The sequence below is a fragment of the Eremomyces bilateralis genome, assembly GCF_010015585.1.
Source record: "Eremomyces bilateralis CBS 781.70 unplaced genomic scaffold P152scaffold_6, whole genome shotgun sequence".
In the NCBI taxonomy this organism is placed as follows: Eukaryota; Fungi; Ascomycota; class Dothideomycetes; order Eremomycetales; family Eremomycetaceae; genus Eremomyces; species Eremomyces bilateralis.
The window spans coordinates 193319-216600 of NW_022985072.1; the positions used below are offsets into that span (position 1 = coordinate 193319).

The 23282-nt window shown below is 55.5% G+C and overlaps 10 protein-coding genes across 10 annotated transcripts; 5 read left to right on the plus strand and 5 right to left on the minus strand.

Annotated features, from left to right (window-relative positions):
- Position 1: 1 nt before the first annotated feature.
- On the plus strand, positions 2 to 2520 carry P152DRAFT_394287 (Nop14-like protein; the record flags this gene model as incomplete). Its single annotated transcript, XM_033676248.1, has 2 exons — positions 2 to 295; positions 346 to 2520. Coding segments are annotated over 2 exons (2469 nt in total), but the record flags the coding sequence as incomplete, so codon positions are not given.
- On the plus strand, positions 2473 to 3029 carry P152DRAFT_287298 (uncharacterized protein). The gene has a single exon (XM_033674977.1). It carries the CDS (start codon positions 2556 to 2558, stop codon positions 2895 to 2897), a length of 342 nt encoding a protein of 113 aa, XP_033535275.1. The 5' UTR covers positions 2473 to 2555; the 3' UTR covers positions 2898 to 3029.
- Positions 3030 to 3608: 579 nt separating this feature from the next.
- P152DRAFT_287300 (uncharacterized protein) lies at positions 3609 to 4427 on the minus strand. The gene has a single exon (XM_033674978.1). It carries the CDS (start codon positions 4275 to 4277, stop codon positions 3774 to 3776), a length of 504 nt encoding a protein of 167 aa, XP_033535276.1. The 5' UTR covers positions 4278 to 4427; the 3' UTR covers positions 3609 to 3773.
- Positions 4428 to 7626: 3199 nt separating this feature from the next.
- Positions 7627 to 8353, minus strand: P152DRAFT_287310 (uncharacterized protein). Its single transcript, XM_033674979.1, has one exon. The coding sequence runs from the start codon at positions 8119 to 8121 to the stop codon at positions 7756 to 7758; it is 366 nt and encodes a 121-aa protein (XP_033535277.1). The 5' UTR covers positions 8122 to 8353; the 3' UTR covers positions 7627 to 7755.
- Positions 8354 to 8585: 232 nt separating this feature from the next.
- Positions 8586 to 10744, plus strand: P152DRAFT_501047 (uncharacterized protein; the record flags this gene model as incomplete). The annotated part of the gene is made up of 5 exons (XM_033682315.1): positions 8586 to 8787; positions 9084 to 9208; positions 9255 to 9795; positions 9855 to 10091; positions 10158 to 10744. The coding sequence occupies 5 exons, from the start codon at positions 8586 to 8588 to the stop codon at positions 10616 to 10618; spliced, it is 1566 nt and encodes a 521-aa protein (XP_033535278.1). The 3' UTR covers positions 10619 to 10744.
- Positions 10745 to 11206, plus strand: P152DRAFT_287314 (uncharacterized protein). The gene has a single exon (XM_033674980.1). It carries the CDS (start codon positions 10871 to 10873, stop codon positions 11111 to 11113), a length of 243 nt encoding a protein of 80 aa, XP_033535279.1. The 5' UTR covers positions 10745 to 10870; the 3' UTR covers positions 11114 to 11206.
- A 2148-nt stretch (positions 11207 to 13354) lies between these two features.
- On the minus strand, positions 13355 to 14116 carry P152DRAFT_287351 (uncharacterized protein). The gene is made up of 2 exons (XM_033674981.1): positions 13557 to 14116; positions 13355 to 13494 (listed from the first exon to the last, which is right to left on the minus strand). Exon 1 carries the CDS (start codon positions 13997 to 13999, stop codon positions 13646 to 13648), a length of 354 nt encoding a protein of 117 aa, XP_033535280.1. The 5' UTR covers positions 14000 to 14116; the 3' UTR covers positions 13355 to 13494; positions 13557 to 13645.
- Positions 14117 to 17033: 2917 nt separating this feature from the next.
- Positions 17034 to 17666, minus strand: P152DRAFT_448077 (uncharacterized protein; the record flags this gene model as incomplete). Its single annotated transcript, XM_033678031.1, has 1 exon — positions 17034 to 17666. The coding sequence occupies one exon, from the start codon at positions 17664 to 17666 to the stop codon at positions 17034 to 17036; it is 633 nt and encodes a 210-aa protein (XP_033535281.1).
- A 949-nt stretch (positions 17667 to 18615) lies between these two features.
- On the plus strand, positions 18616 to 20339 carry P152DRAFT_393836 (uncharacterized protein; the record flags this gene model as incomplete). The annotated part of the gene is made up of 2 exons (XM_033676220.1): positions 18616 to 19262; positions 19319 to 20339. 2 exons carry the CDS (start codon positions 18616 to 18618, stop codon positions 20337 to 20339), a joined length of 1668 nt encoding a protein of 555 aa, XP_033535282.1.
- A 1390-nt stretch (positions 20340 to 21729) lies between these two features.
- P152DRAFT_394313 (uncharacterized protein) lies at positions 21730 to 23210 on the minus strand (the record flags this gene model as incomplete). The annotated part of the gene is made up of 3 exons (XM_033676251.1): positions 21730 to 21789; positions 21840 to 22852; positions 23042 to 23210. 3 exons carry the CDS (start codon positions 23208 to 23210, stop codon positions 21730 to 21732), a joined length of 1242 nt encoding a protein of 413 aa, XP_033535283.1.
- Positions 23211 to 23282: the final 72 nt, after the last annotated feature.

The window sequence follows — 23282 nt, forward strand, 5'->3', positions numbered from 1 at the left end:
ATTGGGAAAGATGGCGCCCTCACAGTTGAAGCAACTGAAGTCTTCACTCCGCGACCATGGAATCTCTGGACCTTCCCAGTCGAAAAAGGCACGCAAATCCGATCAATCCCGTTCGAAGAAGGGCCATAAAGAAGCGGTCTTATCTACCTTACGAGAGTCTTTCAATCCATTCGAGCTCAAGTCCGCCGTGAGACCGCGCAAGTTCGATGTTACGTCCTCGAAGACCATCGGACAAAATGGCAAAGCTGTGGTGCTTGGGCGTCCGGGCGTCACGAAAAGCCGAGGAGAAGAGCTGGTATGTACAGCCTGAGAGTATAAAATTATTCAGATACTGACTCTATATAGCGGCGGAACACCCTTCTTCCGGACCTTCACCGCCGTGGCAAGGTTGGAGGGATCCAGGATCGTCGAATCGGAGAGATGGACCGCACGTTGACTCCTGAAGAGCGATTACAACAGCGTCTTGCCAAAGAAGCCACCCGCCGACGAGGGAAGACGATGTTTGACTTGGATGAAGACGAGGATACCATCGGACTGACCCATCTTGGGAAGGATCTGGATGACTTCGAGGAGGACATCAGCGATGCGTCGGAAGACGAAGCGCGTGGAGAAAACGATTATAGTGATGATGACCGGGAAGATGGCGCGTCCAGGAAAAGGCGATGGGAAGGGGACGGTGCCGCATCAGATGTCGAGGATGGAGCAGAACCGGAGAGGAAAAAGAGCAAGGCGGAAGTCATGAAGGAAGTCATTGCAAAATCTAAGTTCCACAAGTTCGAACGGCAGCAGGCGAAAGAAGAGGATCACGAAATCCGGGAGAAGTTGGACAAGGAGACGCAAGGGATTCTTGCATTACTCGGGAAGGGGAAGCCCGGTGCGCCGAAGGCCGGATTACCACCTGCTCCAGCCAACGGGATCTCCAAAGACGCCGGTGGAGAGACCGCCGCGGAGAAACGCAGGGATTACGATGAAGATCGTGGAAAACTCCTGTTCGACCAGCGCGCGAAGCCAACGGAGCGGACGAAGACGGTGGAAGAACTCGAGCAAGCACGAGTGGATCGTCTGAAAGCCATGGACGAAGAGCGAGCGCGTCGTATGAGAGGCGAGGCGGACGATTCGGCAGAGAAACTTAAATCTGACGAGGACGGCGACGCTGAGTTCTTCGGGTTCCAGTCGTCGAAAATACCGGAAGAAGACAGAATGCCTGGAGAAGAGCAAACCGACGAGCTCGGGTTTGAGGACGAAGACGACTTCCTGATTGAGGATGACCTCGTGGCGTCCGACATGGAGGGGAGCGTCGCTGAGTATTCTAGCGACGAAGAGTCGGAGGACGAGTCTACCACGTTTGCGGGGGACGATATCGTGAATCCCAACCGGACGGCCCTTGGCTCTGGCCGAAAAGCCGAGCAGCACATAGACTTCGGCCCTGAGCATGCGGGCAGTTACCCCTGTCCGCAAAGTCACGAGGAGTTCTTGACGATATTGGAGCCTACCACGATGGACGAGTTGCCGTCGGTCATTCAAAAGATTCGCGCGGCTTACGGGGCGCAGCTACGACCCGAGAATGTTGAGAAGTTGTCGGCCTTTTCCACCGTCTTGGTCGACCATATCGCGTACCTAGGGACTCTCCAGCCGCCCGCTCCGTTGCCGGTAGTGGAGACGGTAATCCGCCACATCCACTCCCTCGCGCGCTCCTCCCCCCTCGCGGTCTCCAAAACCTTCCGCACGCACCTCCGCCGCATCCAAACTACCTCTGACCTCGCCCCCGGCGACCTCTTCCTCCTCACCGCCATCAGCACCATCTATCCGACATCCGACCACTTCCACCAGGTCGCCACCCCCGCCATCTCCCTCATCGGCCGCTGGCTCGGTCTCCACACCGCCAAAACCCCCTCCGAATCCCTTACCGGGGCCTACCTTGTCGCCCTCGCCCTCCGCTACCTCCGCCTCTCCGCTCGCTACATGCCCGAGCTTCTCCGCTTCTCCACTTCTGCCCTCCGCCACCGTCCTGCTCCCACCCTCGCCGCCGCGCACGTCGCCAACCTCCTCACCATGGCCGAACTATGGTCGGGGACTCCCGGCGCCTTCCCCGCCATGTTCCCCTCCTCCATCCTCCCCCTCCTCGACCCCACCTCCGCTCACCGCCTGCGCGTCCTCCTCGCGAACGCGCGCCGCGGCCGCCGCCCCCTCGAACTGCACCACCACCGCCCGCTCGCGATCCGCAGCGTGCAACCCAAGTTCGAGGAGAACTACAACCCGGACAAGCACTACGATCCGGACGCGGGGCGGACGGAGTCGAAGAAGCTAGCAAAGGAGTACAAGAGGGAGCGGAAGGGGGCGATGAGGGAACTGCGGAAGGACGCGAACTTCGTGGCGCGGGAGCAGTTGAAGGAGAAGAAGGCGAAGGATGCGGCGTATGAGGTAAAGTATCGGAAGTTGGTGGCGGAGATTAATGAGGAGGGGGGAAGGGGGCGGAATGAGTATGATCGGGAGAGGAGGAAGGCAGGGAGAGGGAGGTAGATGGGGAGGTAGTTATTGTTTGTAGGGAAGATGGGATGAGATATGTTTACAATGGATGGACATTCTGTGCTTCCTACGATTTCGTGATCGACATTGCATACTTCGACGACACACTCTTGCAGTCCCGCTCATACCAAGTTCCATCCCACCACCCAACTTTCCCGACGTCGTACAAGGCTGCGGTACGTACCCCGGCATGGCTGCCTCCTCCTCCACCTCACAAAAATCCCCCCTATCCACTCCCATCCCTCCCACCTCCTCGCTCCAGCCCGCCGCCCCATCCTAGTCGCATCCCACCTCACCTTCCATCGCCCAACCAACGTCCGACCTACATCTCCCACTCCACACGCATACTCGTTGCCAAGGCAACGAGGTAGGACGGTTGGGTGGTTGGGCGGTTGGATGCACAGTGCGTGGGGCAGGCATGATACGACAGATGCAGGAGGTCGGAAGGAGGGAGTACAGGGTGGGGTTTGTCACCGGTAAGCTAGGACTTGGGGGGAGGTGAGGGAGTCGTGAGGACTGAGGAGAGAGGAGAGAAGAGGCGTGGATGGGATGGGATGGATGGAGTGGGAAAGAGAACAGGATAGTCGGTGTGTGTCTATGATACATTTCCCTGACTCAGACTGAGCGGAGGGGAATGGACAGGTACGCATCAACGTACCTCCCTACCTCTCATCCTCCCGTCTCCCCCTCCACCCTCCACAGCCCCTATCTTCGATCATCTCCCTCAACTCATCACACAAGCTCCCTCCCAACTCCCAACTCCCAACGGTCTAGACCCCCACCGCCCGCGCCAATCCTGCTAGCATCCGATTCAGTGCTGCGGTTCGGTGGTACGAGGGGTGGTCGCAGTGGTAATGGGACACGTGCCGCCCGGGCGCTTGGCGAGGATGGGTTAGTTCATTGTTGGAGGAAGTGAAGAGATTTTCCCCACTGCGGGAGATTGTAGATATCTGGGATGAAGGACCATCGGAAGTGGTTGGGTTGGTGGGTTGGGCGGTTACCTTCGGAATGGGAGTGCGGTTGGGCCGCTTGGGTGGGCACGGAGACTACCGACTACAGGAATACACGCAGCAACTCCGTTGTTGGGAGAGGGTCAACAGCTGGGGAAGTGGGGATATAGACTGGTAAGTGGTGTGGATGTCGCCTTGGCCCTGAATGGAGGGTCTCCCATCCTTCGGTATGCTACCTACCCGTTTTCGACCCATGGCTGGGAAGAGCAGGTAGAGGGTATTCCGTATGCTACTCGATCATAGGGATATGCGGTTCACGGGCATGGGGTGTAGTGATCGGGGGTGGGGAGCGACCGCCTGGGGAAAGCCTGGGATGGCGGGGCGAAAGGAAACGTGAGAACTGAGAAGGTGACATATCGCGTTGTATGTGTTTCTGCGATGGTGTTGGGAGGCGTTCATGGCTTCCTGTAGAATTGCCCTCGTGTGACGACACAAGCTGAGAGGACCATGGTCGGTCGGATTACGTACAGGGCGGCCGATTGGGATTCGGTAATCTCGATCAACCCAATGATCAGGCTTTTGGAATCGATCAACTATCAAACCCCTTTTGGAGGGCGACATCGTGCCCGCCGTCTGGACTCTGCACTCGGGAATCACTACCGATTGCCGTCGACATTCGATAATACCGCATGTGGAGACAGATGTGAGACGGGGAACTCCATAAGGCTGAAAAAGGATATGACGCGCTGAAAGCCTGAAATGAACCGATCGACTTCCGGTTTCCACATCGGAATTCGCCATGACCGTGGCGTTCACGATTCCAAAAAAGGTCCAACAAAGCAAAGGGAACGGCAACGGATCATCCAATGGAACGGAGGGACGTGCGGTCGATAGCTGGACGGCAACCAAACTCAAAGTCAGAAGTCACAGCGAATGTGTTGAAGAGACCGTGGCTGTCCAATTATGTATCCGTTACAGTAGGTAGCGAAGTGGTGCACGTATCCGAACTCATGGACTTAGAAAATATCGAAAAGGAGTCTTCTCGTCGCGCATGTGCTGAGAAGATCCTGAAGGCGTGTCCCTCGATCCACGGGACGCGGCATGCTTGGCGAGGTTGGATGGAATCATGCAACCAAGGATGCCCGAGAGAGGACAAATAAGACAATGGACGGATACAGATTACAGACGTACAGTGTCCCTACATTGCTGCCAATAAGTGACTTCGAAACAAGTGCAACGACCCTCGGTCTGCGGAGTCCTCCATGCAGCCGGCCAGGTACATCACATTCCCTCCGTCGTAGGTTGGTCGCACAGCGCTCCACCGGAAGCGGGCAAACGTCCTAAGTGTCGCCAAAACATCTGGGCGACGGCGCTCCCTGTCGTTCTGACGTCCGAGAAGCGTTCTGGGTCTGAAACCGGAGGACGATGGGATTGCTTTTTTTCCTCGCGGTCGGGACGCGGATTCGTGCCTAGCCATATAAAAAGCATTGTCGGCGCACGCGGTCAAGGGAATGGGGACGGGGGTTGAAGGCGCCGTGGTTGGGTTCCCTGTGGTTTTGTGGGGAGGCACGGGGAGGTGGTTAAGCGATCAATATGGGCGAGAGAAAACCATCTCGAGTTCTTGACGTAATTAAGGGACGATCGGTGCGGAACGTAGATGGGGAAGTGGTTGAGGGCGAACGGTGCGCGATGAGAACCCGGGTGGTGAACCGTGGACGACAGACCTTGAGGGACCAGGGAAGGTATGTATCATCAAGGTTCATTGGAAGGGACTTAAATTGAATTTGGGAGGTGTTGTGGAACGGAAGGGAAACAGTCCGGGGTCGAACTGGAGATACAGTTCCGAATGCATCGAGATTGGGAGAAATGCGATCATGAAATAGGTAATTACCGTGGCTCGGAATGTAATAACTAGTCATAGTGACAGATTTGAGTTTCGAGGAGAGGCGAGAGCATCCATCATATCATCGGCCAATCAATGGCGAAGTACCAGTGTCCAGTACATACATATTACATACTAATTATCGAAAATTGGTACGAAATACCCAACCGAACAGCAAAGCAAAAGCTGCAAAACCATTGAATCGCGCCAAAGCATCCCAAAAATGAAAGAGCCGATCCAAGGATTTCAATGATTTGATAATCTTCTGTTCACATGAAAGAATTAAGATACCATACTAAGGCTGTACGATGACGATCCTTCCTTAATCGGTAATGAACATTATTAACAGAACAGCTGAATCTTGCACCATCCACAGTTCCATTATCATTTGTGATTTGACATTTATCCATAGACCATGGCCCATAATACCCCGGAGGCGCCGAGCTAAATGAATTAGCTTGTACTTTGATGCCTAGTAAAGGCAATTACCGCAAGTGAAACATATTCCACGTTTCCCGGCACGCTGCCCATTGGATGGCGATCTTCGAACCGGTTCAGTTAGTATTAGTCTCACACTCACAGTTGGCACTTGACACTCATGACAAGCGCTCCACAAGGATGAACGCTATCGACAGGAGCCACGGCTGAGGGAACCTTCGACTTTTTGAGTTTGTGGACTGAAGATCTAATGCTGAAGATCGACGACTTCCATGTGGAGCTAAAGAGGCGCTTTACTGAGTTTCCTCCCACTAAAAGTTTCCCGTCACTTTTGCTTTTGGACCTTCGCCCAGATGATAACTAAGGTGATGGGATTGATCACGTTTTGACTTTTTGAGAGTCTTTTTCCCTTGTGCTTCCCATCCGGACGGACAATCCGGACATCAACCAAATCACCAGGTTCGTAACAATCGGAAAGACATCACATCATAACTAGCGCACACTGTAACTCCTCGTGGTGAGCACGGAGCCCATCAGCAATTCCGCACATGGACGTGGAATCAAGAAGCAATTAGTTAGCAGCAACTAGCATCAAACCATGATCCATCCACCTGCGATCCCTTCGGCCCTTCCTTGCGTCTGCCCCTCCCAACCAATGGCCGCCTCCCATTCTTGCCCAGCGTCCAAACGGGTCCACAACGCCCACAATGCCCAGACCCCGAGACATCCTTGGCGATTCCCGTGACCAGGGGTTCCCTGTGGACTGGAGCCCGTGACGGGGGTTCCTTGGAGGGGAGCCACGCGGGAATCCGTCGAGCAGATGAACTCACGGACGGGCCCCAGAATATTAATGAGTTATGGGTTATGAGATGGGCTGAGGCCTTGAGGGAGTTGGTCGTTGTGTTGTTGGTACTTGGTAGAAGAGCTCGGAGTTGAGAGGGACAGTAGATGGGTATTGATGCTCAGTTGATGGTTGCTTTGACTCTCAATATCCGTTCTTCCCAGTAAGTACGCAGCAACGGTAAGGTAATGAATGGCCCTCTCTACCACTCCATGTCACCCAGCGCTTTGGCTCTCCCCTCGCCGAGTGCCCGCCCGCAGTCCGCCCGCCGCCGCCGCCGCTGCTGTTGCGTGTTCAACGCCGAAATCCATCCATGTATTAGATTAATATGTAGAATTAATGCCGTTGAAAGCGAGAGGCAAAACAGAAACGATGGACAAAGGGCCGAGGGGGAACGTGTCATCCATCCTGTCAACACTGTCAACGGAATACTCAACAGACAAGCCACAGCGCTCCTCTAAGTTGCTAGCTAATTATCAACTCCCAAGGATTCGAGTCCCCAGCCCGATCGGATCTGCTTCCCAGTTGTCTGTCTAACTAACTAGCCTCTGTTTCCTAACTAGTCTCTATTTCCTAGTGAGGGTCCCCTGGCTCCCGCGTGCTCCCAAAATGCCGAACGGAAAATGCGCCATCTGCTCAGCGCGTGTCCTCAGTTCTGTGTGCCCGTAGTGCCAGACTGCCACACTGCCAGTAGTCGTGTGGGTGCTTGGAAGTGGCTTGGAGTCCGATTTCCACGCGAACTCGGACTTAGGCAGCGTGAATTGCTCCATTATCCTTTCATCCACGTTCTTGCGCCAACATCACCCATCCCATTGCTATCAGCACTTGGCCATCGCTGTCTCCGCCAGATTGTCAATTGATAAAGCAATTTGTATCGCTCGTTCCCTCCTCTACCTCCTTTCCTTTATCGTCTCTACCTTATGGTCTCGATAATACTGGCCCGAGTCGCTTATCCTGCCGCTCTTCACCACCTCCATCCCTCTACCGTTTCGAACCGACGACCCTCTGGCTCTCAGCACCCTCCGATCCATACTCTCGCTCAAGAACTCTCCCGGTCGACCAACGTACACTATCGTTTCTAAAGCGTTTGTCGTTTCTTGGAATATACCCAATATATCTCATTGATCGCATCCGTGGTTCTCGAGACCCTGCCGTCCCCGGTGCGCATTGGACCCCGAATCGCATTCCCGCATGGCTACCCGTTCCAGCAGAACGTGAAAGACCACGCCAACCACTCCTCCCAAACCCTCCAGTTTAGAAGCGGATATATAAAAGATAGATAAAACCCCTTGTGCGACGCCTCCGATCTTCCACCAACAATCCCACCCCAAGTTTCCTTGGTCGCCGAAAATCCCATACGCGCATATCCCGACACTTCCCACCACTCCAACCGCCATCCGCATCGCATCCTCCACCAACGCACTCGTAGGAACCGGTACCCAATCAGCGGACCATCGATTCTCCCTCCCGTGTAACCTCGCCATCCAAGCGACCGCCCTCCCTCCCCTCGCAACTCCGTACACAAGGCAAATCCCCTTCACGCATCGAACCGCGCCGAGCTGCAGCCACGTCTACTTTCGCTGGCCCGCGAACGCCATCGCTCCGAGCCACCCTCTCACCAGCTGCGAAAAGCGCTGCTTTGGAATTTGACGAACTCTGTCGCTTGCTCTTCGTCAGACGACTGCGTTGGAGCTTTCCTGTCGCCTCGCACTGTGAGAGCCGTCGGAATTGGTAGATCGTGGTCTTTACGATCGACCTTTGCGATCGATCGCTTTCTTCTTACTGTGCCGTGGTGGTACCTAACGTCCCTCGACGGACTCGAAATTGAATTCAACCGTCCACGGAGATCTCTCCGGGTGCGGACGTCTACTCTCTCGAGAACTCAAGTCTAACTTGTTCTCCTCCTTCACCATCCGTACCTCGCAGACGTAGCACTGCAATCAAAGCTATGGAGACAGCTGTCACGACGATGACGGACCGCACCCGCCAGAATGGTCCCGCACAGCCTCCTCAAAGCCAGAGGATATCGACGCTGCCGCCGATCACCGCGTTGACGGGATCGTTGCCGCCTCCGGAGCTGTCACCTGGGATTCCGCGACCCGTCTCCGATGCGAGAGACTCGGGGAATTGGTCAATATCCCAAAGCAAACGTAAGTTCTAGTTTCTTTTGCTGCTGAACTGTCGCGTTGAGTCTTTATCATCTTTGATCGCATCGATACCGTCTTGTTCTTGCTCGCCCTAGAATGGTCTAGGTATACGATCAATTTCAGGGGCATTGTTCCGGCCATCTACCTCGATGGATTCCTTGTTATTTTGTGGAATGTCCCTCGAGCGTGATTGGATGATCTCCCTGCGGTTGCTAGAGCGAATCTGAATTGAAGTCTCGTTGCTGCTTTACTCATTGCCTCATCTGAACGATTGAACCAATCACTGACAGCAATTGTAGACTCCTCAACTGTCTCCAACCCTCTCGGAGGATTGCAATTACAATCCATTCTCAACGCAGAAGAATCTCCTTCGCGATCATCTGCCCCAGAGACACCTCACTCCGCTCGAGGATCGGCCCACCAGGTATATTTGACCGTTTCTGTTCAATTTAAATAACTAATCTCCATAGCCCGTTCCGACACCCCATGTCAGCACATGGACCTCCGACCCTCGAGCAAGTGCCGACGCAGCCTCCGTCCTCGCCGACTCGAGGCGAAGCAGCGTCGACAGCCGAGTGAACAACGGCTTCCATCATCTCTCCATCGGCCCAACCTCCCCGTACGCGAGCGAAAACCCATCCCGCACCTCGCTTACCTCTGCCCTGGCAAGAGAACGTGGCATCACCGGCGCCCCAATCAACGGCAACCCCCTCTCCCCCACCCAACCCATGATGCGCAATCGCGCCCAAGTCCAACCACGGCGCGCGCCCGTCATCCACCCCAATCCGCGCAGCGTCTCAGGCATGCCCGATCCCACCGCCGCCGCGCCGACGAAGGGGTTCGCATGGGCGTTCCCCGATCATCCCGAGCCGGACGACCGGCGAGACTCGAGTAGCGGCGACTCGCTGGACCCGTCGATCCCGTCGCGGCAGAACAGCTTTGCCGCCTCGGTCAACAGCAACACGTTCACTGATGGGGTGCTCCCTGCCGGCCAAAGGCGGTTCGACGAAGGTACGTGTCTCCCCTGTGGCCGAACAATTCTCAATTTCGGAGTGCTAACCGCATAATAGACATCCCGACACATCATCATTCGATGCAGCATCGGGCCATCGCCAACCTGCAGCAGGCAGAGCAGGGCGCCAATGCCGGCCCGGGGAATTACAGCCGCACGCCGGCCCTCCGGGTGAGCCACAAGATGGCGGAGCGCAAACGCCGCAGCGAAATGAAGCAGCTCTTCGACGAACTGAACGCCATTCTCCCCAACTCCCCGGGCGGCAAATCCAGCAAATGGGAGGTCCTCACCAAATGTATGCCCCCCCTCCCCTCCCTTCCCTTCCCGTCCTCCAACCCCCAACTAAACTAACCCCCACCAGCAATCGACCACATCCGCTCCCTCAAAGTCGGCGACGCCCACCTCCGCCGCGACCACGACCGCCTCGCCGACACCACCCGCCACCTCGAGGACGAAAACCGCCACCTCCGCGCCGAGATCCATGCCCTCTGGCAGCACGCGCACCGCAACGACCCCTCCGTCTCCCCCGCCTCCTTCGGCCCCTTCACTAACGTTGCCGCCCACGAGCCGAGCGCGCCCGTCGTGAATGGCGGGGGGCCGCGGCAGGGTCCTCATCCACCTCCTCCTTCACAGCAGCCGCATCCGCAGCAGGCGGGGCAGACGCCAGGAGTGTCGCCGCCCCAGGCGCCGTTGCCGCAGGGCGCGGCGCCGCCACAGCAGTCGGTGACGGGGTCGTGGAATGGGGTGAATGGCGCGGTGGGGCCGTCGGCGATGCAGGGGGTGGAGTTTCAGTCGCCGCGGATAGGGTATGAGCACCGTTAGCGGGGTTCTTTTTCTCGTGGCGTTTTCGGAGGCGAGAGGACGATGGGATCTCGCGTGTCTGTTATGCTCGGCTTTTCTGTTCGGGGTTGGATTTCCGCCTTTTTTCCTCCCATCGTGCATCCGTCCCCTCCGTTGAATGTTCCAGGACTTTCTATTCCGATGCTCAAGACGTCGGGACGGGGATTGAGAAGATAATTGGCCGACGCTCGACGCTCGACGCTCGACGTGCGTATCGCATCTTGATGAGGGAGGATGGCCATCGGGGGCCGGCGCCATCGGGTTTACTTTCTTTTGTCACGAGTCTCGTTTGTTTGGTTCAGACCCGGTTCGGTCGGGTCCACATGGGTGGCCGGATTTGTGTTTCTCGGGTATTACACGACGTGGAGGGGCTGCCTGGCGACACGACATTGCTTGACCGATCAATCGGTTGACACGAGGTGTCCGGAAGGGAATCAGGCTGCCCCGACGACTCTGCACGCTCGGTCCCGATTCTGATTTCGTCGGTTCGGATCTGTTTTTCGCATATCGTATCGTATTGATATACCCCCATCATTCTTACGGCGGGGACCTTGTTCGGTCGGGAGGGTTTCTTCGTTTTGGCTTTGGATAATGGGGGGTGCGGGGATGAAACTGCGGCGGAGGGGTGGGGAGAAAGGTTGAGGTGGTCATGTCCGGATATTATGAGAGGTTGGGTTGTCGTGGGTGGAATAGAAGAGCTGGACGGAGGGCGGGAAGGGGGTTCGCAGTCGAGTCAGGTTGGATGGAGAGAGCGGGTGACGAATATGTTCGAAGAGCTGGGAGCGCGAGGGCGGCGAGGTAATGCTTCTTCATCCTTTCGTCGTCCTTTCAAATCGCAATACCGGCGCCGTCCTACGACGATCCGAGCTTCTCACGAACCCTCCCATCCACCACCGGCCCGCCCTCACTCCCACCGTTATCCCGCCGCCCGGCACGAGCGATCGCCATCCCATCGGATCAGCCGGGTGAGCGCGCACATCACGCGTAAGATCGGGTGTTGGAAGTCGCGGAGAGCGGGAATTGACGGTATCGATAATATGAATGCGGCCGATGTAGGCAAATGCAAAGACGTTGCTTGAAAACAGAAGTGGTTCGGTTCCGTTTGCATGCGTTTGACGTTGACTGCGCGTTTTTGTCGAGGATGATATCCAAATCGTCTCAAACCAACGGGCTGCCGCTCTATATTCTTGCACCTGCGCCTGAAAGGCCATTTCCCTTCCTTTGCCAGTCGTTTCGTTCCGCCTCCTTTCCCAAGTCGCTCGTCATGTGTCCTCAGTCCATCCTATCATGGCATGCCCAAGGGACCAACTAATCATCGATATTTCACGTTCGTGGCATGTTTACTTACCGGAGATCCCTCTTTGCACTATACCGTCCACCACAGTTTCGATTATCGGTGCAGAAAGCTACCGGCGGTTAGATGCTACGCACTCTATGAATTCCACCCTTCGGATGTCATTATCTTCCCAGCTTTCCATTTCTTCACTCTCTCTTATCCCTTTCCCTCTCCATTTCCAATATCGCCCCTCGCCCTCCCAATCCCCATCCTACCCTTCTTCCCCCTTTCCACATCTCCATCCACCCGCCCCTCACCCAAACCAACCCCTCCCGCCATTATCCCCAGCCCATCTTCGCGACCATCCCTCGGCCTTCGCCCCTCTATTCCCTCTAGACCCTCCCTCCTTCAATCTAGACCCTCCTCCCTACATAATGATCCCCTCACGCGCAATCGTGGCTGCATGAGACGCACCCATGCATGTCATGTCATGCAGAATGGACGGGGTGCAGATGAGGCTGCATACCAGCTGGCGGGCGGCTGGTAGGGCAGGGCAGGGGACGGCCGGGGACGCTGACTGCTGGGTCGAGGATGAGGAAGATGGTGAATAGTACAGCATGGTAGGCCAATAATGCGGGGTTAATGTCTGAGAGGCGTTGAAGCGATGGTGGGTGGTAAGGGGGCTGGATGAAAGGGGACAGTACGAGGCAATGATGCCGGGATTTGATATTGGTCGTCGTGATTCGGAGGTTGATAGAGCGGAATTCAACTGTGGTTTGGACATAGGGGATTGCCTACATCCATTCACGCGTGCATATGTCCATCAGACGTGCATACTACCGACAGATTTACATATCAAAAACTCGAAATACATGTAAGTATGCTTGCAACTCGTTCACGTCGCTTGGCTTGCTCAATTCGCAGCTTTCCGTCCATCAGCCTTGTTGCGGGAGAGCTTCCCCGAGCTCCGCTAGGGCTCGGAACGGAGAGGCGAGGTCGACGAAATATCCCTTCTACGTATCAACGGGGACATGGGGCCATGGCGGTTTGTCGTCCGAGGGCGCGACGGGAGGCAAGTGTCGGGACGGCCCGTTCGGAGGGAAAAGCAAGTCAAGGTGGCCTGTGATCTGCGGTGGTTCATCGCGGGTTTCAAAACGCGAGGGATAAAGCTGTTACTGATGATAGATTTCCTGGATCTGGGTGGGCGATGGTAGGGGAATCTGACCGATTGCTCCCGAAAAAGAGACGGTAGCAATAAGATTGGGGGCTCCTTCCACGCCGTTCCAGGTCTTCATGATCCATCATGTCCGATTATACCACTGACCTGCACGTCGTCTAACGCCGCTGTCAATTGCCGTCCATCTACCCTACCTGAGACACCTAGTTCAGCCGTTGTCCAGACCTCGCTCGTAGGCCTCATTCTCCGCACTTTCAGGTTCCAACCGGTCGGGATCCCGTCTCCCGAATGGCCGCGGAATTGTTCGCGCTTGCATATTCGTATCCCCTTGGCGCAGGAGAAGTGGACGGCGACAAACATTACATCCGACGATGGACCAATGAGCGCGCAGGGTAGGTTCGCAACCTGCGTGAGGCCGTTAGATATTAGGAAGATCTAGAGAACTGAACCTGGGCAGTACTACGCACCATTCAGTGTTCGTGTACTATAGTCCAGTCCAGTCCAGTCCAGTCCAGTCCAGTCCAGTCCAGTCCAGTCCAGTTCAGTTTAGTTCAGTCTAGTCCAGTATCCTCCCAATTCTAGCTTGGTCCACCTCCCTTGAGTCCTGAGAAATGCTCAGGTCTTGGCTGTATAAGCTAAGGTACGGTACGGTAAGGTAATATCCCAGCTTCCTGGCGTCCGCCTCATCTGTGCGACGAACCGGTGTGGTTCCTGACACCTCGAAGTGGAAGTGATTGGAGATTTGGGCGCTGGGGTGCTCTTCGGTAATTGCGTGCGCGAGGGCCGGTTTGCGTAGGTTAGAATTGTAGTATGTGCGCTGTGCTTTTGGGATTGATGAGGGACAGGTTGGTCTGGTGGTTGGAGGAATGTCGAGCGAAGCGGGTGGTTGCGTGGACATGGGTGGCGGCATGCAATATTCCTCGCTGGCGGTCGAGACCGTCGATCTCGATAACGGTCGAAGTGCGACGTACTGTGCCAATTAAATCGCCGATGTAGTTTATACCACTTGAACAGCAACGTGGAATAAACACTGGTGACCTCTCAAACAAATTGGCCTAGTCCATGCCATCTCCTTATCCTTGACGTAAGTACCGGTACTTGCCTCAACCATCTACACACCGTTCGTATCACTACCAAACGGTACCTACCCGTACCGTACCAATGCATTACTTCGACGTGTATTCAGGAATATCCTACCCTGCCAAGTAACGATCGACTCGGGAACTCCTCGACGCCGCCCCCGAGCGAAGCGAAGATCTCGATGGACGAAAGATCCCCATCGTTCGAGACCTTTATCCTCCCCAACCCGGGCGATTCGATCCAGGCCTCCGAAAGCTGGCTCGGAGCCGACCGTGGAGCCCGTGGATTGACAATGGATGTGGATATCAGCCGACGTCAGACGAAATATGCTATACGCTGTAGCGGTCCGTTGCAGGTACCTACTTACTTTCTGTTGTGCTCCCCGATCCGTCCAACGTAGGGAACACGCGTCATTGGTTGATGGAGGGGTAACACTTGACAGCGATGAGGGGAGAGCAGCAGCCATCTTTTTTCATGTGGAGGTACCGGGAGCTCCTTTTGCGTAGCACCTGGGAAGGAGATACAAGATTGGAACTTGAAAACGGTTACCGTAGGTACCAGAGTCCAGACTCCCTCTTCATGCGCGAATGGTGGGGACAATGGAGCGACACTCCTGCTGACAGGGACGGTTTGTGGATCTCCAAATATGCGGTTGAGAGCGGGAGATATTGCATTGGGAAGAAACCCTGCATAGGCTGCGGATATGTGCTGCGGTTGCGTGCTGTTGCAGTTGCGCGCGCAGGAAGGCTGTGATATCTGGAACCACAAAGTGTGGACTGCGAGATTCCGCAAAAAAAAAGGAGAATAATTGGATGTTTGTTTGCCGAATGTACTCCGCCTTGTGATCGGGGTATGTGATTTGTCGTGGAGGTGGCGATATCGAGATCGACTTTGAAGTTGATATTCCTATTCCCGCCTCAAGGTCTTGATATCAACAATTCTCAATGAGATCAGGTGAACCTTGGACTGCCAGCCTTTTAATTAGAAGAGTGGGACCGGTTCCCATTGTTCCAATCTTTATTGAGCCCGTTTATAAGCCGGTCAATATCAAAGCTCCACAGACATATCTTTGTACAATCAGACGGTCCCTAGTACTCATGCTGCTGAGTTTAGACCGATGCATGCACTTGAGGATCGATGCAGCTCACCCGCCGCGAACGTCGCAGAGACGCGCAGTGATATCCCTTGAAAATTGCAGTCATCACCATGCACATAGTGCATATGTTTCATGTGTCCCCTTGAAGGCATGGTACTGTACCCAGTTGTAAGTATAGTCAGGACTGGGCACTGTGTACTATGGCGCGGGTACCCAAGTAGGAGGATGATAACGGTCGAACGGGACCTGGATGCTATGCATACGATTGAACCATCACCTAGCTACTAAATGGTAGGTACTCGAACGTTGAACCTGGAGACGGTCAATATCAATAGAATTAGCCTATCCGAGGGGTCAGACAAGCGAGAATTATGTGCAGCATAGCTTCTCGTGTGTGGATCGACCCCCATGTCGATGCAATTCAAAGCGAACTGTCGCTCGCTGCTTTGATATCAAGATGCTGGTCTCCAATCTCTATACGCAATTGTCTGGCCCGATAGATGTTGCATGTTCGGGAGAAATAGCTCCGACCGATAAGGACAGAGGTATCGCTCTCGTTCCGCGACGCGACCAATCGCAGGGGGGAGGCTATCTGAATCGGAGAAACAGGCCAGCATGCGGAATATTCCCATGCCCGCCATGGCAATGTGGGATGTCGTCGAAGATGCCAAAGTGCTCGCCACCATCCAGAATACCTGACATCTCCACGACGTCAAATTGCTCGCCTTTCGGCGGATCTCGGATGTACCGACTACCGAGGGATCCCGCACTTTCGAAGCTATGGAAGGTGAATCAGACACCGAAATGATTGAATTATTCGGAAATCGGAACCGCTGAAGAAACTCGCGGAACCAACGCCACCAATCGGGACGGCTGCCAGCGCTAGCGCCCACCTCTCGACGCGTTCTGCAGATTTGCTTTCCCTCGTGGCAGTGATAGGCTTGCCCTGATGCGGTATCGAGCCGCTAATGACATCGCCGCTAGCCATTCTCGTCTCGTAAGACCAATGAACGCTGGCTCAGCTAGAGTTTTTCTTCATCTTCAGAAGTAAAAAAGGCGCTCGATCCGTGGTTTGGCCTTTGACATGGCGGCGATGGAAGGATGAAGGAATAATTTTTCCTGTCCCTGAGTCGAGGCGTATCGTCTCCATAATTGTGTCGGTGCGGGGAAAGGGGAAGAAATCGACGGGAATCTGACAAGACTCGACACGCTATGGCACGATGATAAATGCCCGGTACTCCGGTAATGGTCATCTTGAGTTGATGAATGAAGCAGACAGAGCGGTATACGAGGTGCTTCTATGTACTCTGGACTTTGATATATCCATCTTCTAGGATCACTGCCATGGATGGAGGATCGAGATGCAATCTGCGATGGATTGGACGTTGAGGTTTAGCCTGACCCACCACCTCGCGTCCAACTGCTGTCTGGCGGCCCATCCACTTTCATGGCTTGATGGTGTGCGAGTTCGACCATTGGTAATATGGATGGCGTTGGCAGTTGGATGCCTTGGAATGATGGAATGCGGATGAGACGATGCTGATGACCATGGCGATATCCTACAACTTAATATGTAGTCAGACAGGCGACAGCGGTTCAAACTCGAAAGTAGAAAGTCATATCGAAGCGTGCAAAAAGAGCCTAGAAGCTCCGGATGAAGCTTGTCAGCCAGACTAGGGCAAAGTCTAGGGGGTCAAGGGACCCCCTTCCGGAGGCGCTTTGGCCGTTGCGGCGATCAGGATGGTCGGAAAACTCGAAATGCACCAAGTCATTCTTCCAAGTTCCAGAAGATCAGAACCCCAAACCAATCCTCCGCCAGGCCTCCGAGCGATTGATTCATGATTGGGAGAGTCCTGCGTGGCTGACTGCCTGGATCCCGTCCCCTTCCACGAAACAATCCCTTGTCTGGCCACTGGGCAACCTTCGCTCCGTGGGCGTGCTCGTGCCCACCGGAGTTTTCTGTGCACAGTGCACCACCGTGCAGGGCAGTGTGCGGGGAACGCATGTAACGGCCGAACATCCGGAAGGGATGCGCGGCGGACGCAAGAAAATATGGTGGGTTCTTCGAAGGATAGCTTCCTGAACGTTGAAATTGAGGAGAATGAATCGGGAGGATGATGGGGAAGGGATGGGTGGAATGGACAGTGGGAGGACGGGCAACAGGATTCTTGATATTCGGTATTGTTCGAGGCCCGAGGGGATCAAGGAACAATGGAATGGAGCTTGCCAATTCATCTACGAATTCCATCTTGTACCAGAGGAGCTTGAGTGATGCATACTGGATTACTGGTATTCGAAAATCGGAGCAGAGATGAGGAACAAAGGGCTGGACGAAATCACGAAATCGAGTCGCTGACCGCTCATATCTTGATGAGTTTAGTTCATAAAGTTTTGATGACATACATGATACATAATTGCCCCTACAACTATCCCTCTGGACTATTCCGCTTTATTCCTCTTTACGGTATTCAATCCCCGTAAGCTGTTTAGTTGGAAGGCGTTGGGCTAGATTCGCCTCCGATTTTCGTCACTAAGAAAACGCTAAGCACAGCAGAACACGGCTCTTTTGTAAAATCGGTCTAGCCAGGCCTTTTCGCTATTAAGAGTTAGGAAGAGTTAGGACTTCACTTCGAGCATTTCTTCTCTATCACTGCTGTGGCGTTAACTCGGAATTCCATTCATACTTCCCTTTACAAATTCCACCACCTTCACTACACATCCCTTCACTCGACATCTCGACCTTCCTTTACTCCCACCTCCAACGTCCTCCAACTTCCAATTCATCCATCAAGCACCGTCGTGCTGGCTGTCGCTTCCTCTCCAGATCTTACGAATTCTATGGCATCATAACATCATAACATCATCCTTCTCTCCCACATCCAAATCCTCCCGTCTCTACTCTCTACGTCTCCAATCAATCGACTCCCTCCAGTCTTCGGTTCCGCTGGTTTGCCGCCCCACAGGTTCCTACACCAACATTCCATCAACGGTCTCTTCCGATTTCAGGTTCCAACGGTTGTCTCGTCATTTGACCTCGACCATCGCTACCCTTTGGTTCCGCCCGTGACGTGCTTCCATCGTTACCATATCATTCCCCCAGCTCCGAGACTTCACGCGGGACCCCAACTCAGTCCACCGTATCGGTAGCGACGTTACATAATATCATCCGAGACCAATTTGTCGAACGAAACGAACCGTCGATGAATGAGATTTCTAGCAACGGGTCGAGTCTTAAAAGGAGCCGCAACTCCTCCCTCACTCTCGATACCGACCTTTTTCTCCCGTCACCTAGTTCGACCGCTGAATTCTCGAGGGGCGCACCCTCTGAGAACAGTTGACCCCCATCGAACATGGCCGCCGTCTTACCGCCCTCGCATAATATCCGCGATGGGCAATACTTCAATTCCTCATTACGACGCACCTCTCCTTCCCGATCCGCTTACCGGAGTTCCTCGCCATCATATCCTGTCCTTCGTTCCAATTCATGCGCCTCGACCCTCGATAATCCATCTCTCCCCAACTCCGCACCCCCCTCCTCCCGGTCGTCCCAGATCGAATTGACGAGAGCTGCCGGTCTACCGGTTCGTTCAAGAAGTAATCCATGCTTGTCCACCGGCTTTGGGGAAGAGGAGATCTCTTTTCCTGCGTACGGGCGTAGTGAGCTACCCGACCAACATGAGGATTTGGAGCCGCCCACGAGTCCGCGCACAGAAAATTCCTATACGACCCCGTCATCCGCCGGTGACTCGACCGAGACCACGACACCGGATGCCGTCTATCACGCCGAAGATGACACGTCGATCAAGCCGGAACCCACCCGACATGTCGACTATCTTTCATACGACTGGCGGGAAGAAGATATCTGGAGTTCGTGGCGACATATTGTTGCGCAACGGCGGGTCCTTGGGGAGCGGTCACGGTTAGAGAACGCGTCATGGCGACAATGGGCAAAGCAACAGAACAAACTCAAGACCGTTGCACCTGAGTCACTGAATTGGTAGGTGCCGGTCCAATTGGGTTCCTCGATGAACTCAATGCTAACTTAACTCCCAGGTTAAAAGACTGTGACGTGACATGGCTATACGGCCCGTTGCAAACCGCCACGTCAATTTACATCAGCCAGCAGATGGATGAGCCACCGTCCAAATCAATATCGCGAAGTAACTCATTTCTTGCGAAAAAGCCCATCTTAAAGAAACGGAGCATGTCGGAAATTATGCTGCAAAAGTCCTTATCAGCCGCATCCCTACTCAAACAGGCCACCGCAGCCGTTCAAGCTCAACAAGGACGAGAAGCGCGAAGGGGACGGCCGATACTATACCGAGCCATCTCGGATTTTATACCGCCTCCCCTTCCCTCAAAGACGATCAGTCGCGATGGGACGGTCAGTTCCTCACGCTCCTCGGGTCTTCACACGCCGAACGGCGAGCGAAAACACATCCGATTCGACGACAAAGTCGAGCAATGCATCGCGGTGGACCAACAAGGGGAAGATGACGAAGCCATCGTCGACTGGGGAAACGATTCCGACTCCGACGACGGCATTATTATGATGAAGCCCTCCAAGAAAAAGCCCCTCTCCCGCACCCACTCCCGCACCTCCTTCGCCTCCGACAGCAAAACCATCGCCATGCTCCCCGCCACCACCCTCAAATACCGCACCGACTCCCCCGACATCCTCGACCACCCCTCCCACTCCCTCCCCTCGAACTCCTTCTGGCGCTCCCCTCGCTTCTCCCCCTCCCCCTCCCAAGAAACCCTCCGCCCCTCCCGCCCCTCCGCCAACTTCCTCCTCGACCCAGATGACGACGACGACGACCCCGACATCTCCTGGGAGCCGTCCCTCGCCTACGCCTCGAACGGGGACTCCCCGCGCAACGACGCGATCGACGGCGCGGCCCCGGCCGGATCCGGCGCGATGCGTCGCACTGCAAGCGGTATGTTCATGCCCTATGAAGACGACAGGGAGGAGGAGCCCGGGGGCGAGTCGGGCTTGTTCGGACGCGTGGTCGACTCGGTGAACACGGCGAAAGACATCGCGCATGTGATCTGGAATGTCGGCTGGCGCCGGTGATAAGGACGATGTCGGCCGGGGGTTTCGCGTTTCGTCGAGGCACCGTGCCTCGCGTTCTTCTCCGTCGCCGCCGCCGCTCCCTCCCCACCTACCGAGCTCTTTGCCCTGCCGTCTTTGATACCCCCTACCTTACCTAATATCCATTCTGACAGCGATTTCCCCCGCAGGCAACCTCGCCTCCTTCCTCTCTCTCGCCCCCTCCACGTCCCCCTCCTCCCCTCCCTCTCCTCCACACCTCTCCGGCAGCCGCGGTTCCCCCCCTGCGACCCGCAAACCCCCCGACTCCGGCCGACGCACGCGCAGTCGGTTCACGGCTTCATGACGACGGACTAGTAATGCACACACCAACAACGACGCGGGCGGGCCAGCACATAGAACGGCGTTTTGCTTCTCTGTTTTTTTCCTTACCGAAAAACATGGGGAGCCGGTTGGGTTGGGTGGGAATGGGATGGGAATGGGATGGGAATCGGAACGGACGCGATCAGCGGTCCGGATCATGGCATGGCATTTTTAGAGCCGTGGAAATGGAAAAAGTCCATGCATTGAGGCTGTTTTTGATATACGTGCTTTTTCGCTGGTCGGTGCTCTGCTATTCACGACAGATAATGTCTTGGGCCTCGCGAATTGAGTCCTAAGGTAATTCCAATGTGCCTAGCATGATATCCTAATAATTCCACACCCACCAACAAATCCTTAGCATTGCTCTCCAGCACCTCCGATATTCTCCGGCTATTGTAGCAAGTCCCGTATCGTAATATAAACAATTCCCTTAGGTAATACCAACGGAATCGATTTTGCGGTATCCAAACGGAAACGGAAGGTGCGACAAAGTGGTCTAGAACATGGGATCATCAGGGTGAGATCATGCGGCACAGGTCGATGGATCGGTACCGCGGAGCGGGACTGGGCTGGGCCAGGGGAGGGTGGTCAGGCTGTAAGGCATACAGGCAGAAAGGTAGCTGGCGGGTGACGACACAGGAGATCAGATGAAGTTGCAGTTGATATGTGAGTAGATATGCCCCTGGATCGGATGTCGACAGGCGCATGGGGTTTAATCTGGGACACTTGATGGGTCTGTCGATTGGGCGGGTTCGACTTCTGGGGAGCTCTCAGAGATGGCTGATATTAACCACTCGTGTGCTGGTGTACTTCCTGGCAACTCACACGTCCAACTCCTCAGGCGCGGGGAAGTATGATGGATGGAGGCCTAAAGAAGGACGGACTTGAGCACAAACAGGTCTGGTCATGGATAGGGAGGTGCTGATATATGGATGATCGTAAATTTCTAAGATCAGTCCCGAACTCCTGAAACGAGCATGCCATGATCCACGTCCCGAGCCGTGGAATGGTAGAGATGTGAGGCGAACAACCCCATGCCGCTAACGACTGCTTATTTGATGCGGTCCAACTTGAATTTATTCCGTTGAATCTCGTCGTCGACGTGGTCAACCTAACACAGTTAGCGAGCCGCCTTCCAGTAGCGGAAAGCGGACGACATACCTTCGGATTCAACCGATCCAACACATGATTCTGCGCCTCCACCTCCCTCCCCATCGCCCCCGCCAATGTCTTCAACCGCCTCGCCCCGCCATGCAAATGGTCCAAATTCCGATCAATCTCATTCTCCATATCCTCATCCTCACTGTCCGCCTCGAACTGAAACTTCGCCCGATCCTGCAAACTCGCCTTGCCCGGCTGCCCGCGCTCCCCTTGCCCCGCGCCACGGAGCTCCTTCTCCGCCTCGTTCTGCCGCGCCTTGCTCTTGTACTGGTCAAACCGCGTATCCTCTCGCTGCTCCCGCTCCTTTCGATGCGTGTCGACGATGCGCTCCTGCGCCTCCTCCTGCCGCTTCGCCGACGTGAACGGGTTGCCCACGTGTACCGCGAACATGCTCCGGTTCAGCGTCTTCAGCTCCCCGGCCTTCTCGCTCGCCATCCGGTTCTGGTTGCTCGCGAGATCGAGGTTCTTCTCCGTGTTATGCAGCCGCTCGCCTTGCCCGCCGAGTCGCCCGAGTGTCTCGCTCCCTGTCTGGTACGCCTGGTCGACCAGACGTAGCGCGTTGCGCGTCGAGGATACGTCTTGCTGCTTGATCTGCCGCACCTGCTGCTTCGTTGCCTGCACGTCTTCCTCCTCCTGCTCTTCCGCGGTGAGTTGCCGGTCCGCGTACGCACTGCCATACTCCCCGTCGCCACCCTCGTTCGCGTTGCCGGTAGGCGGAGCGTTCTGCGATTCCTGGCGCTGCATGCGGCGCTGCGGGTCTCCGAAGAGCTCGTTGCGACCGGCGTCGGTGTTGGTGGTCTCGTTGCTGTTGTGCCGCGGGAGGCGAGATCCCATGCCGCCGTAGCCGCCGGGTCCGTAGCGGGAGCCGCTGTCGTTGGAGGGGGGCTCATCGCCGTATTTGTTGGCGCCGTAGCCGCTTTGGCCGCCGTAACTGCCTTGGCCGCCGTAGCCGCCACTTTGGCTGGATCTACCGCTTTGGGGGTTGGATCCTCCGCCGTAGCCTCCGCCGTAGCCTCCGCCTTGGTTGTTATTCCCTCCGCCATACCCGCCTGCAGGTACGGGGGTTTTCTCCTGCCGGGCGCGGTCGCTTTGGCCGTTATTGCTATACGGTGGCGGGGGACTCCCGTGACTGCCATTGCCGCTGTGGCCTCCATAACCGCCCTCCATGTTGCCCTTGGGTTTCGGGGCGTAAGGATCGGGACCGGAGTTCTGGGCGTAGGGATCGGGGCTGTTGGAGTTCTGAGCGTAGGGGTTCTGAGACCTGGGCTTGTCTTTGTTGGAGCGGGAACCGAAGAGGGCGTTGCGGGAGTCGGTGTCGTCGTCAGCGTCTTTGCCGTTCTTGCGGCTGGAGCCGAAGCCGAATTTGCCCATTGTCGTAGGTGGATTTGGGAGACGGAATGGGTTTGTTGGGGGGAATGATGGGGTTCTTTGGCAGAGGAGTGG

Coding starts and splice junctions, on each gene's coding strand:
- P152DRAFT_287298 (XM_033674977.1), top strand. CDS start 2,556: ATGAGATATGTTTACAATGGATGGACATTCTGTGCTTCCTACGATTTC.
- P152DRAFT_287314 (XM_033674980.1), top strand. CDS start 10,871: ATGGCCATCGGGGGCCGGCGCCATCGGGTTTACTTTCTTTTGTCACGA.
- P152DRAFT_287300 (XM_033674978.1), bottom strand. CDS start 4,277: ATGGCGAATTCCGATGTGGAAACCGGAAGTCGATCGGTTCATTTCAGG.
- P152DRAFT_287351 (XM_033674981.1), bottom strand. CDS start 13,999: ATGCCGCCACCCATGTCCACGCAACCACCCGCTTCGCTCGACATTCCT.
- P152DRAFT_287310 (XM_033674979.1), bottom strand. CDS start 8,121: ATGGCGAGGTTACACGGGAGGGAGAATCGATGGTCCGCTGATTGGGTA.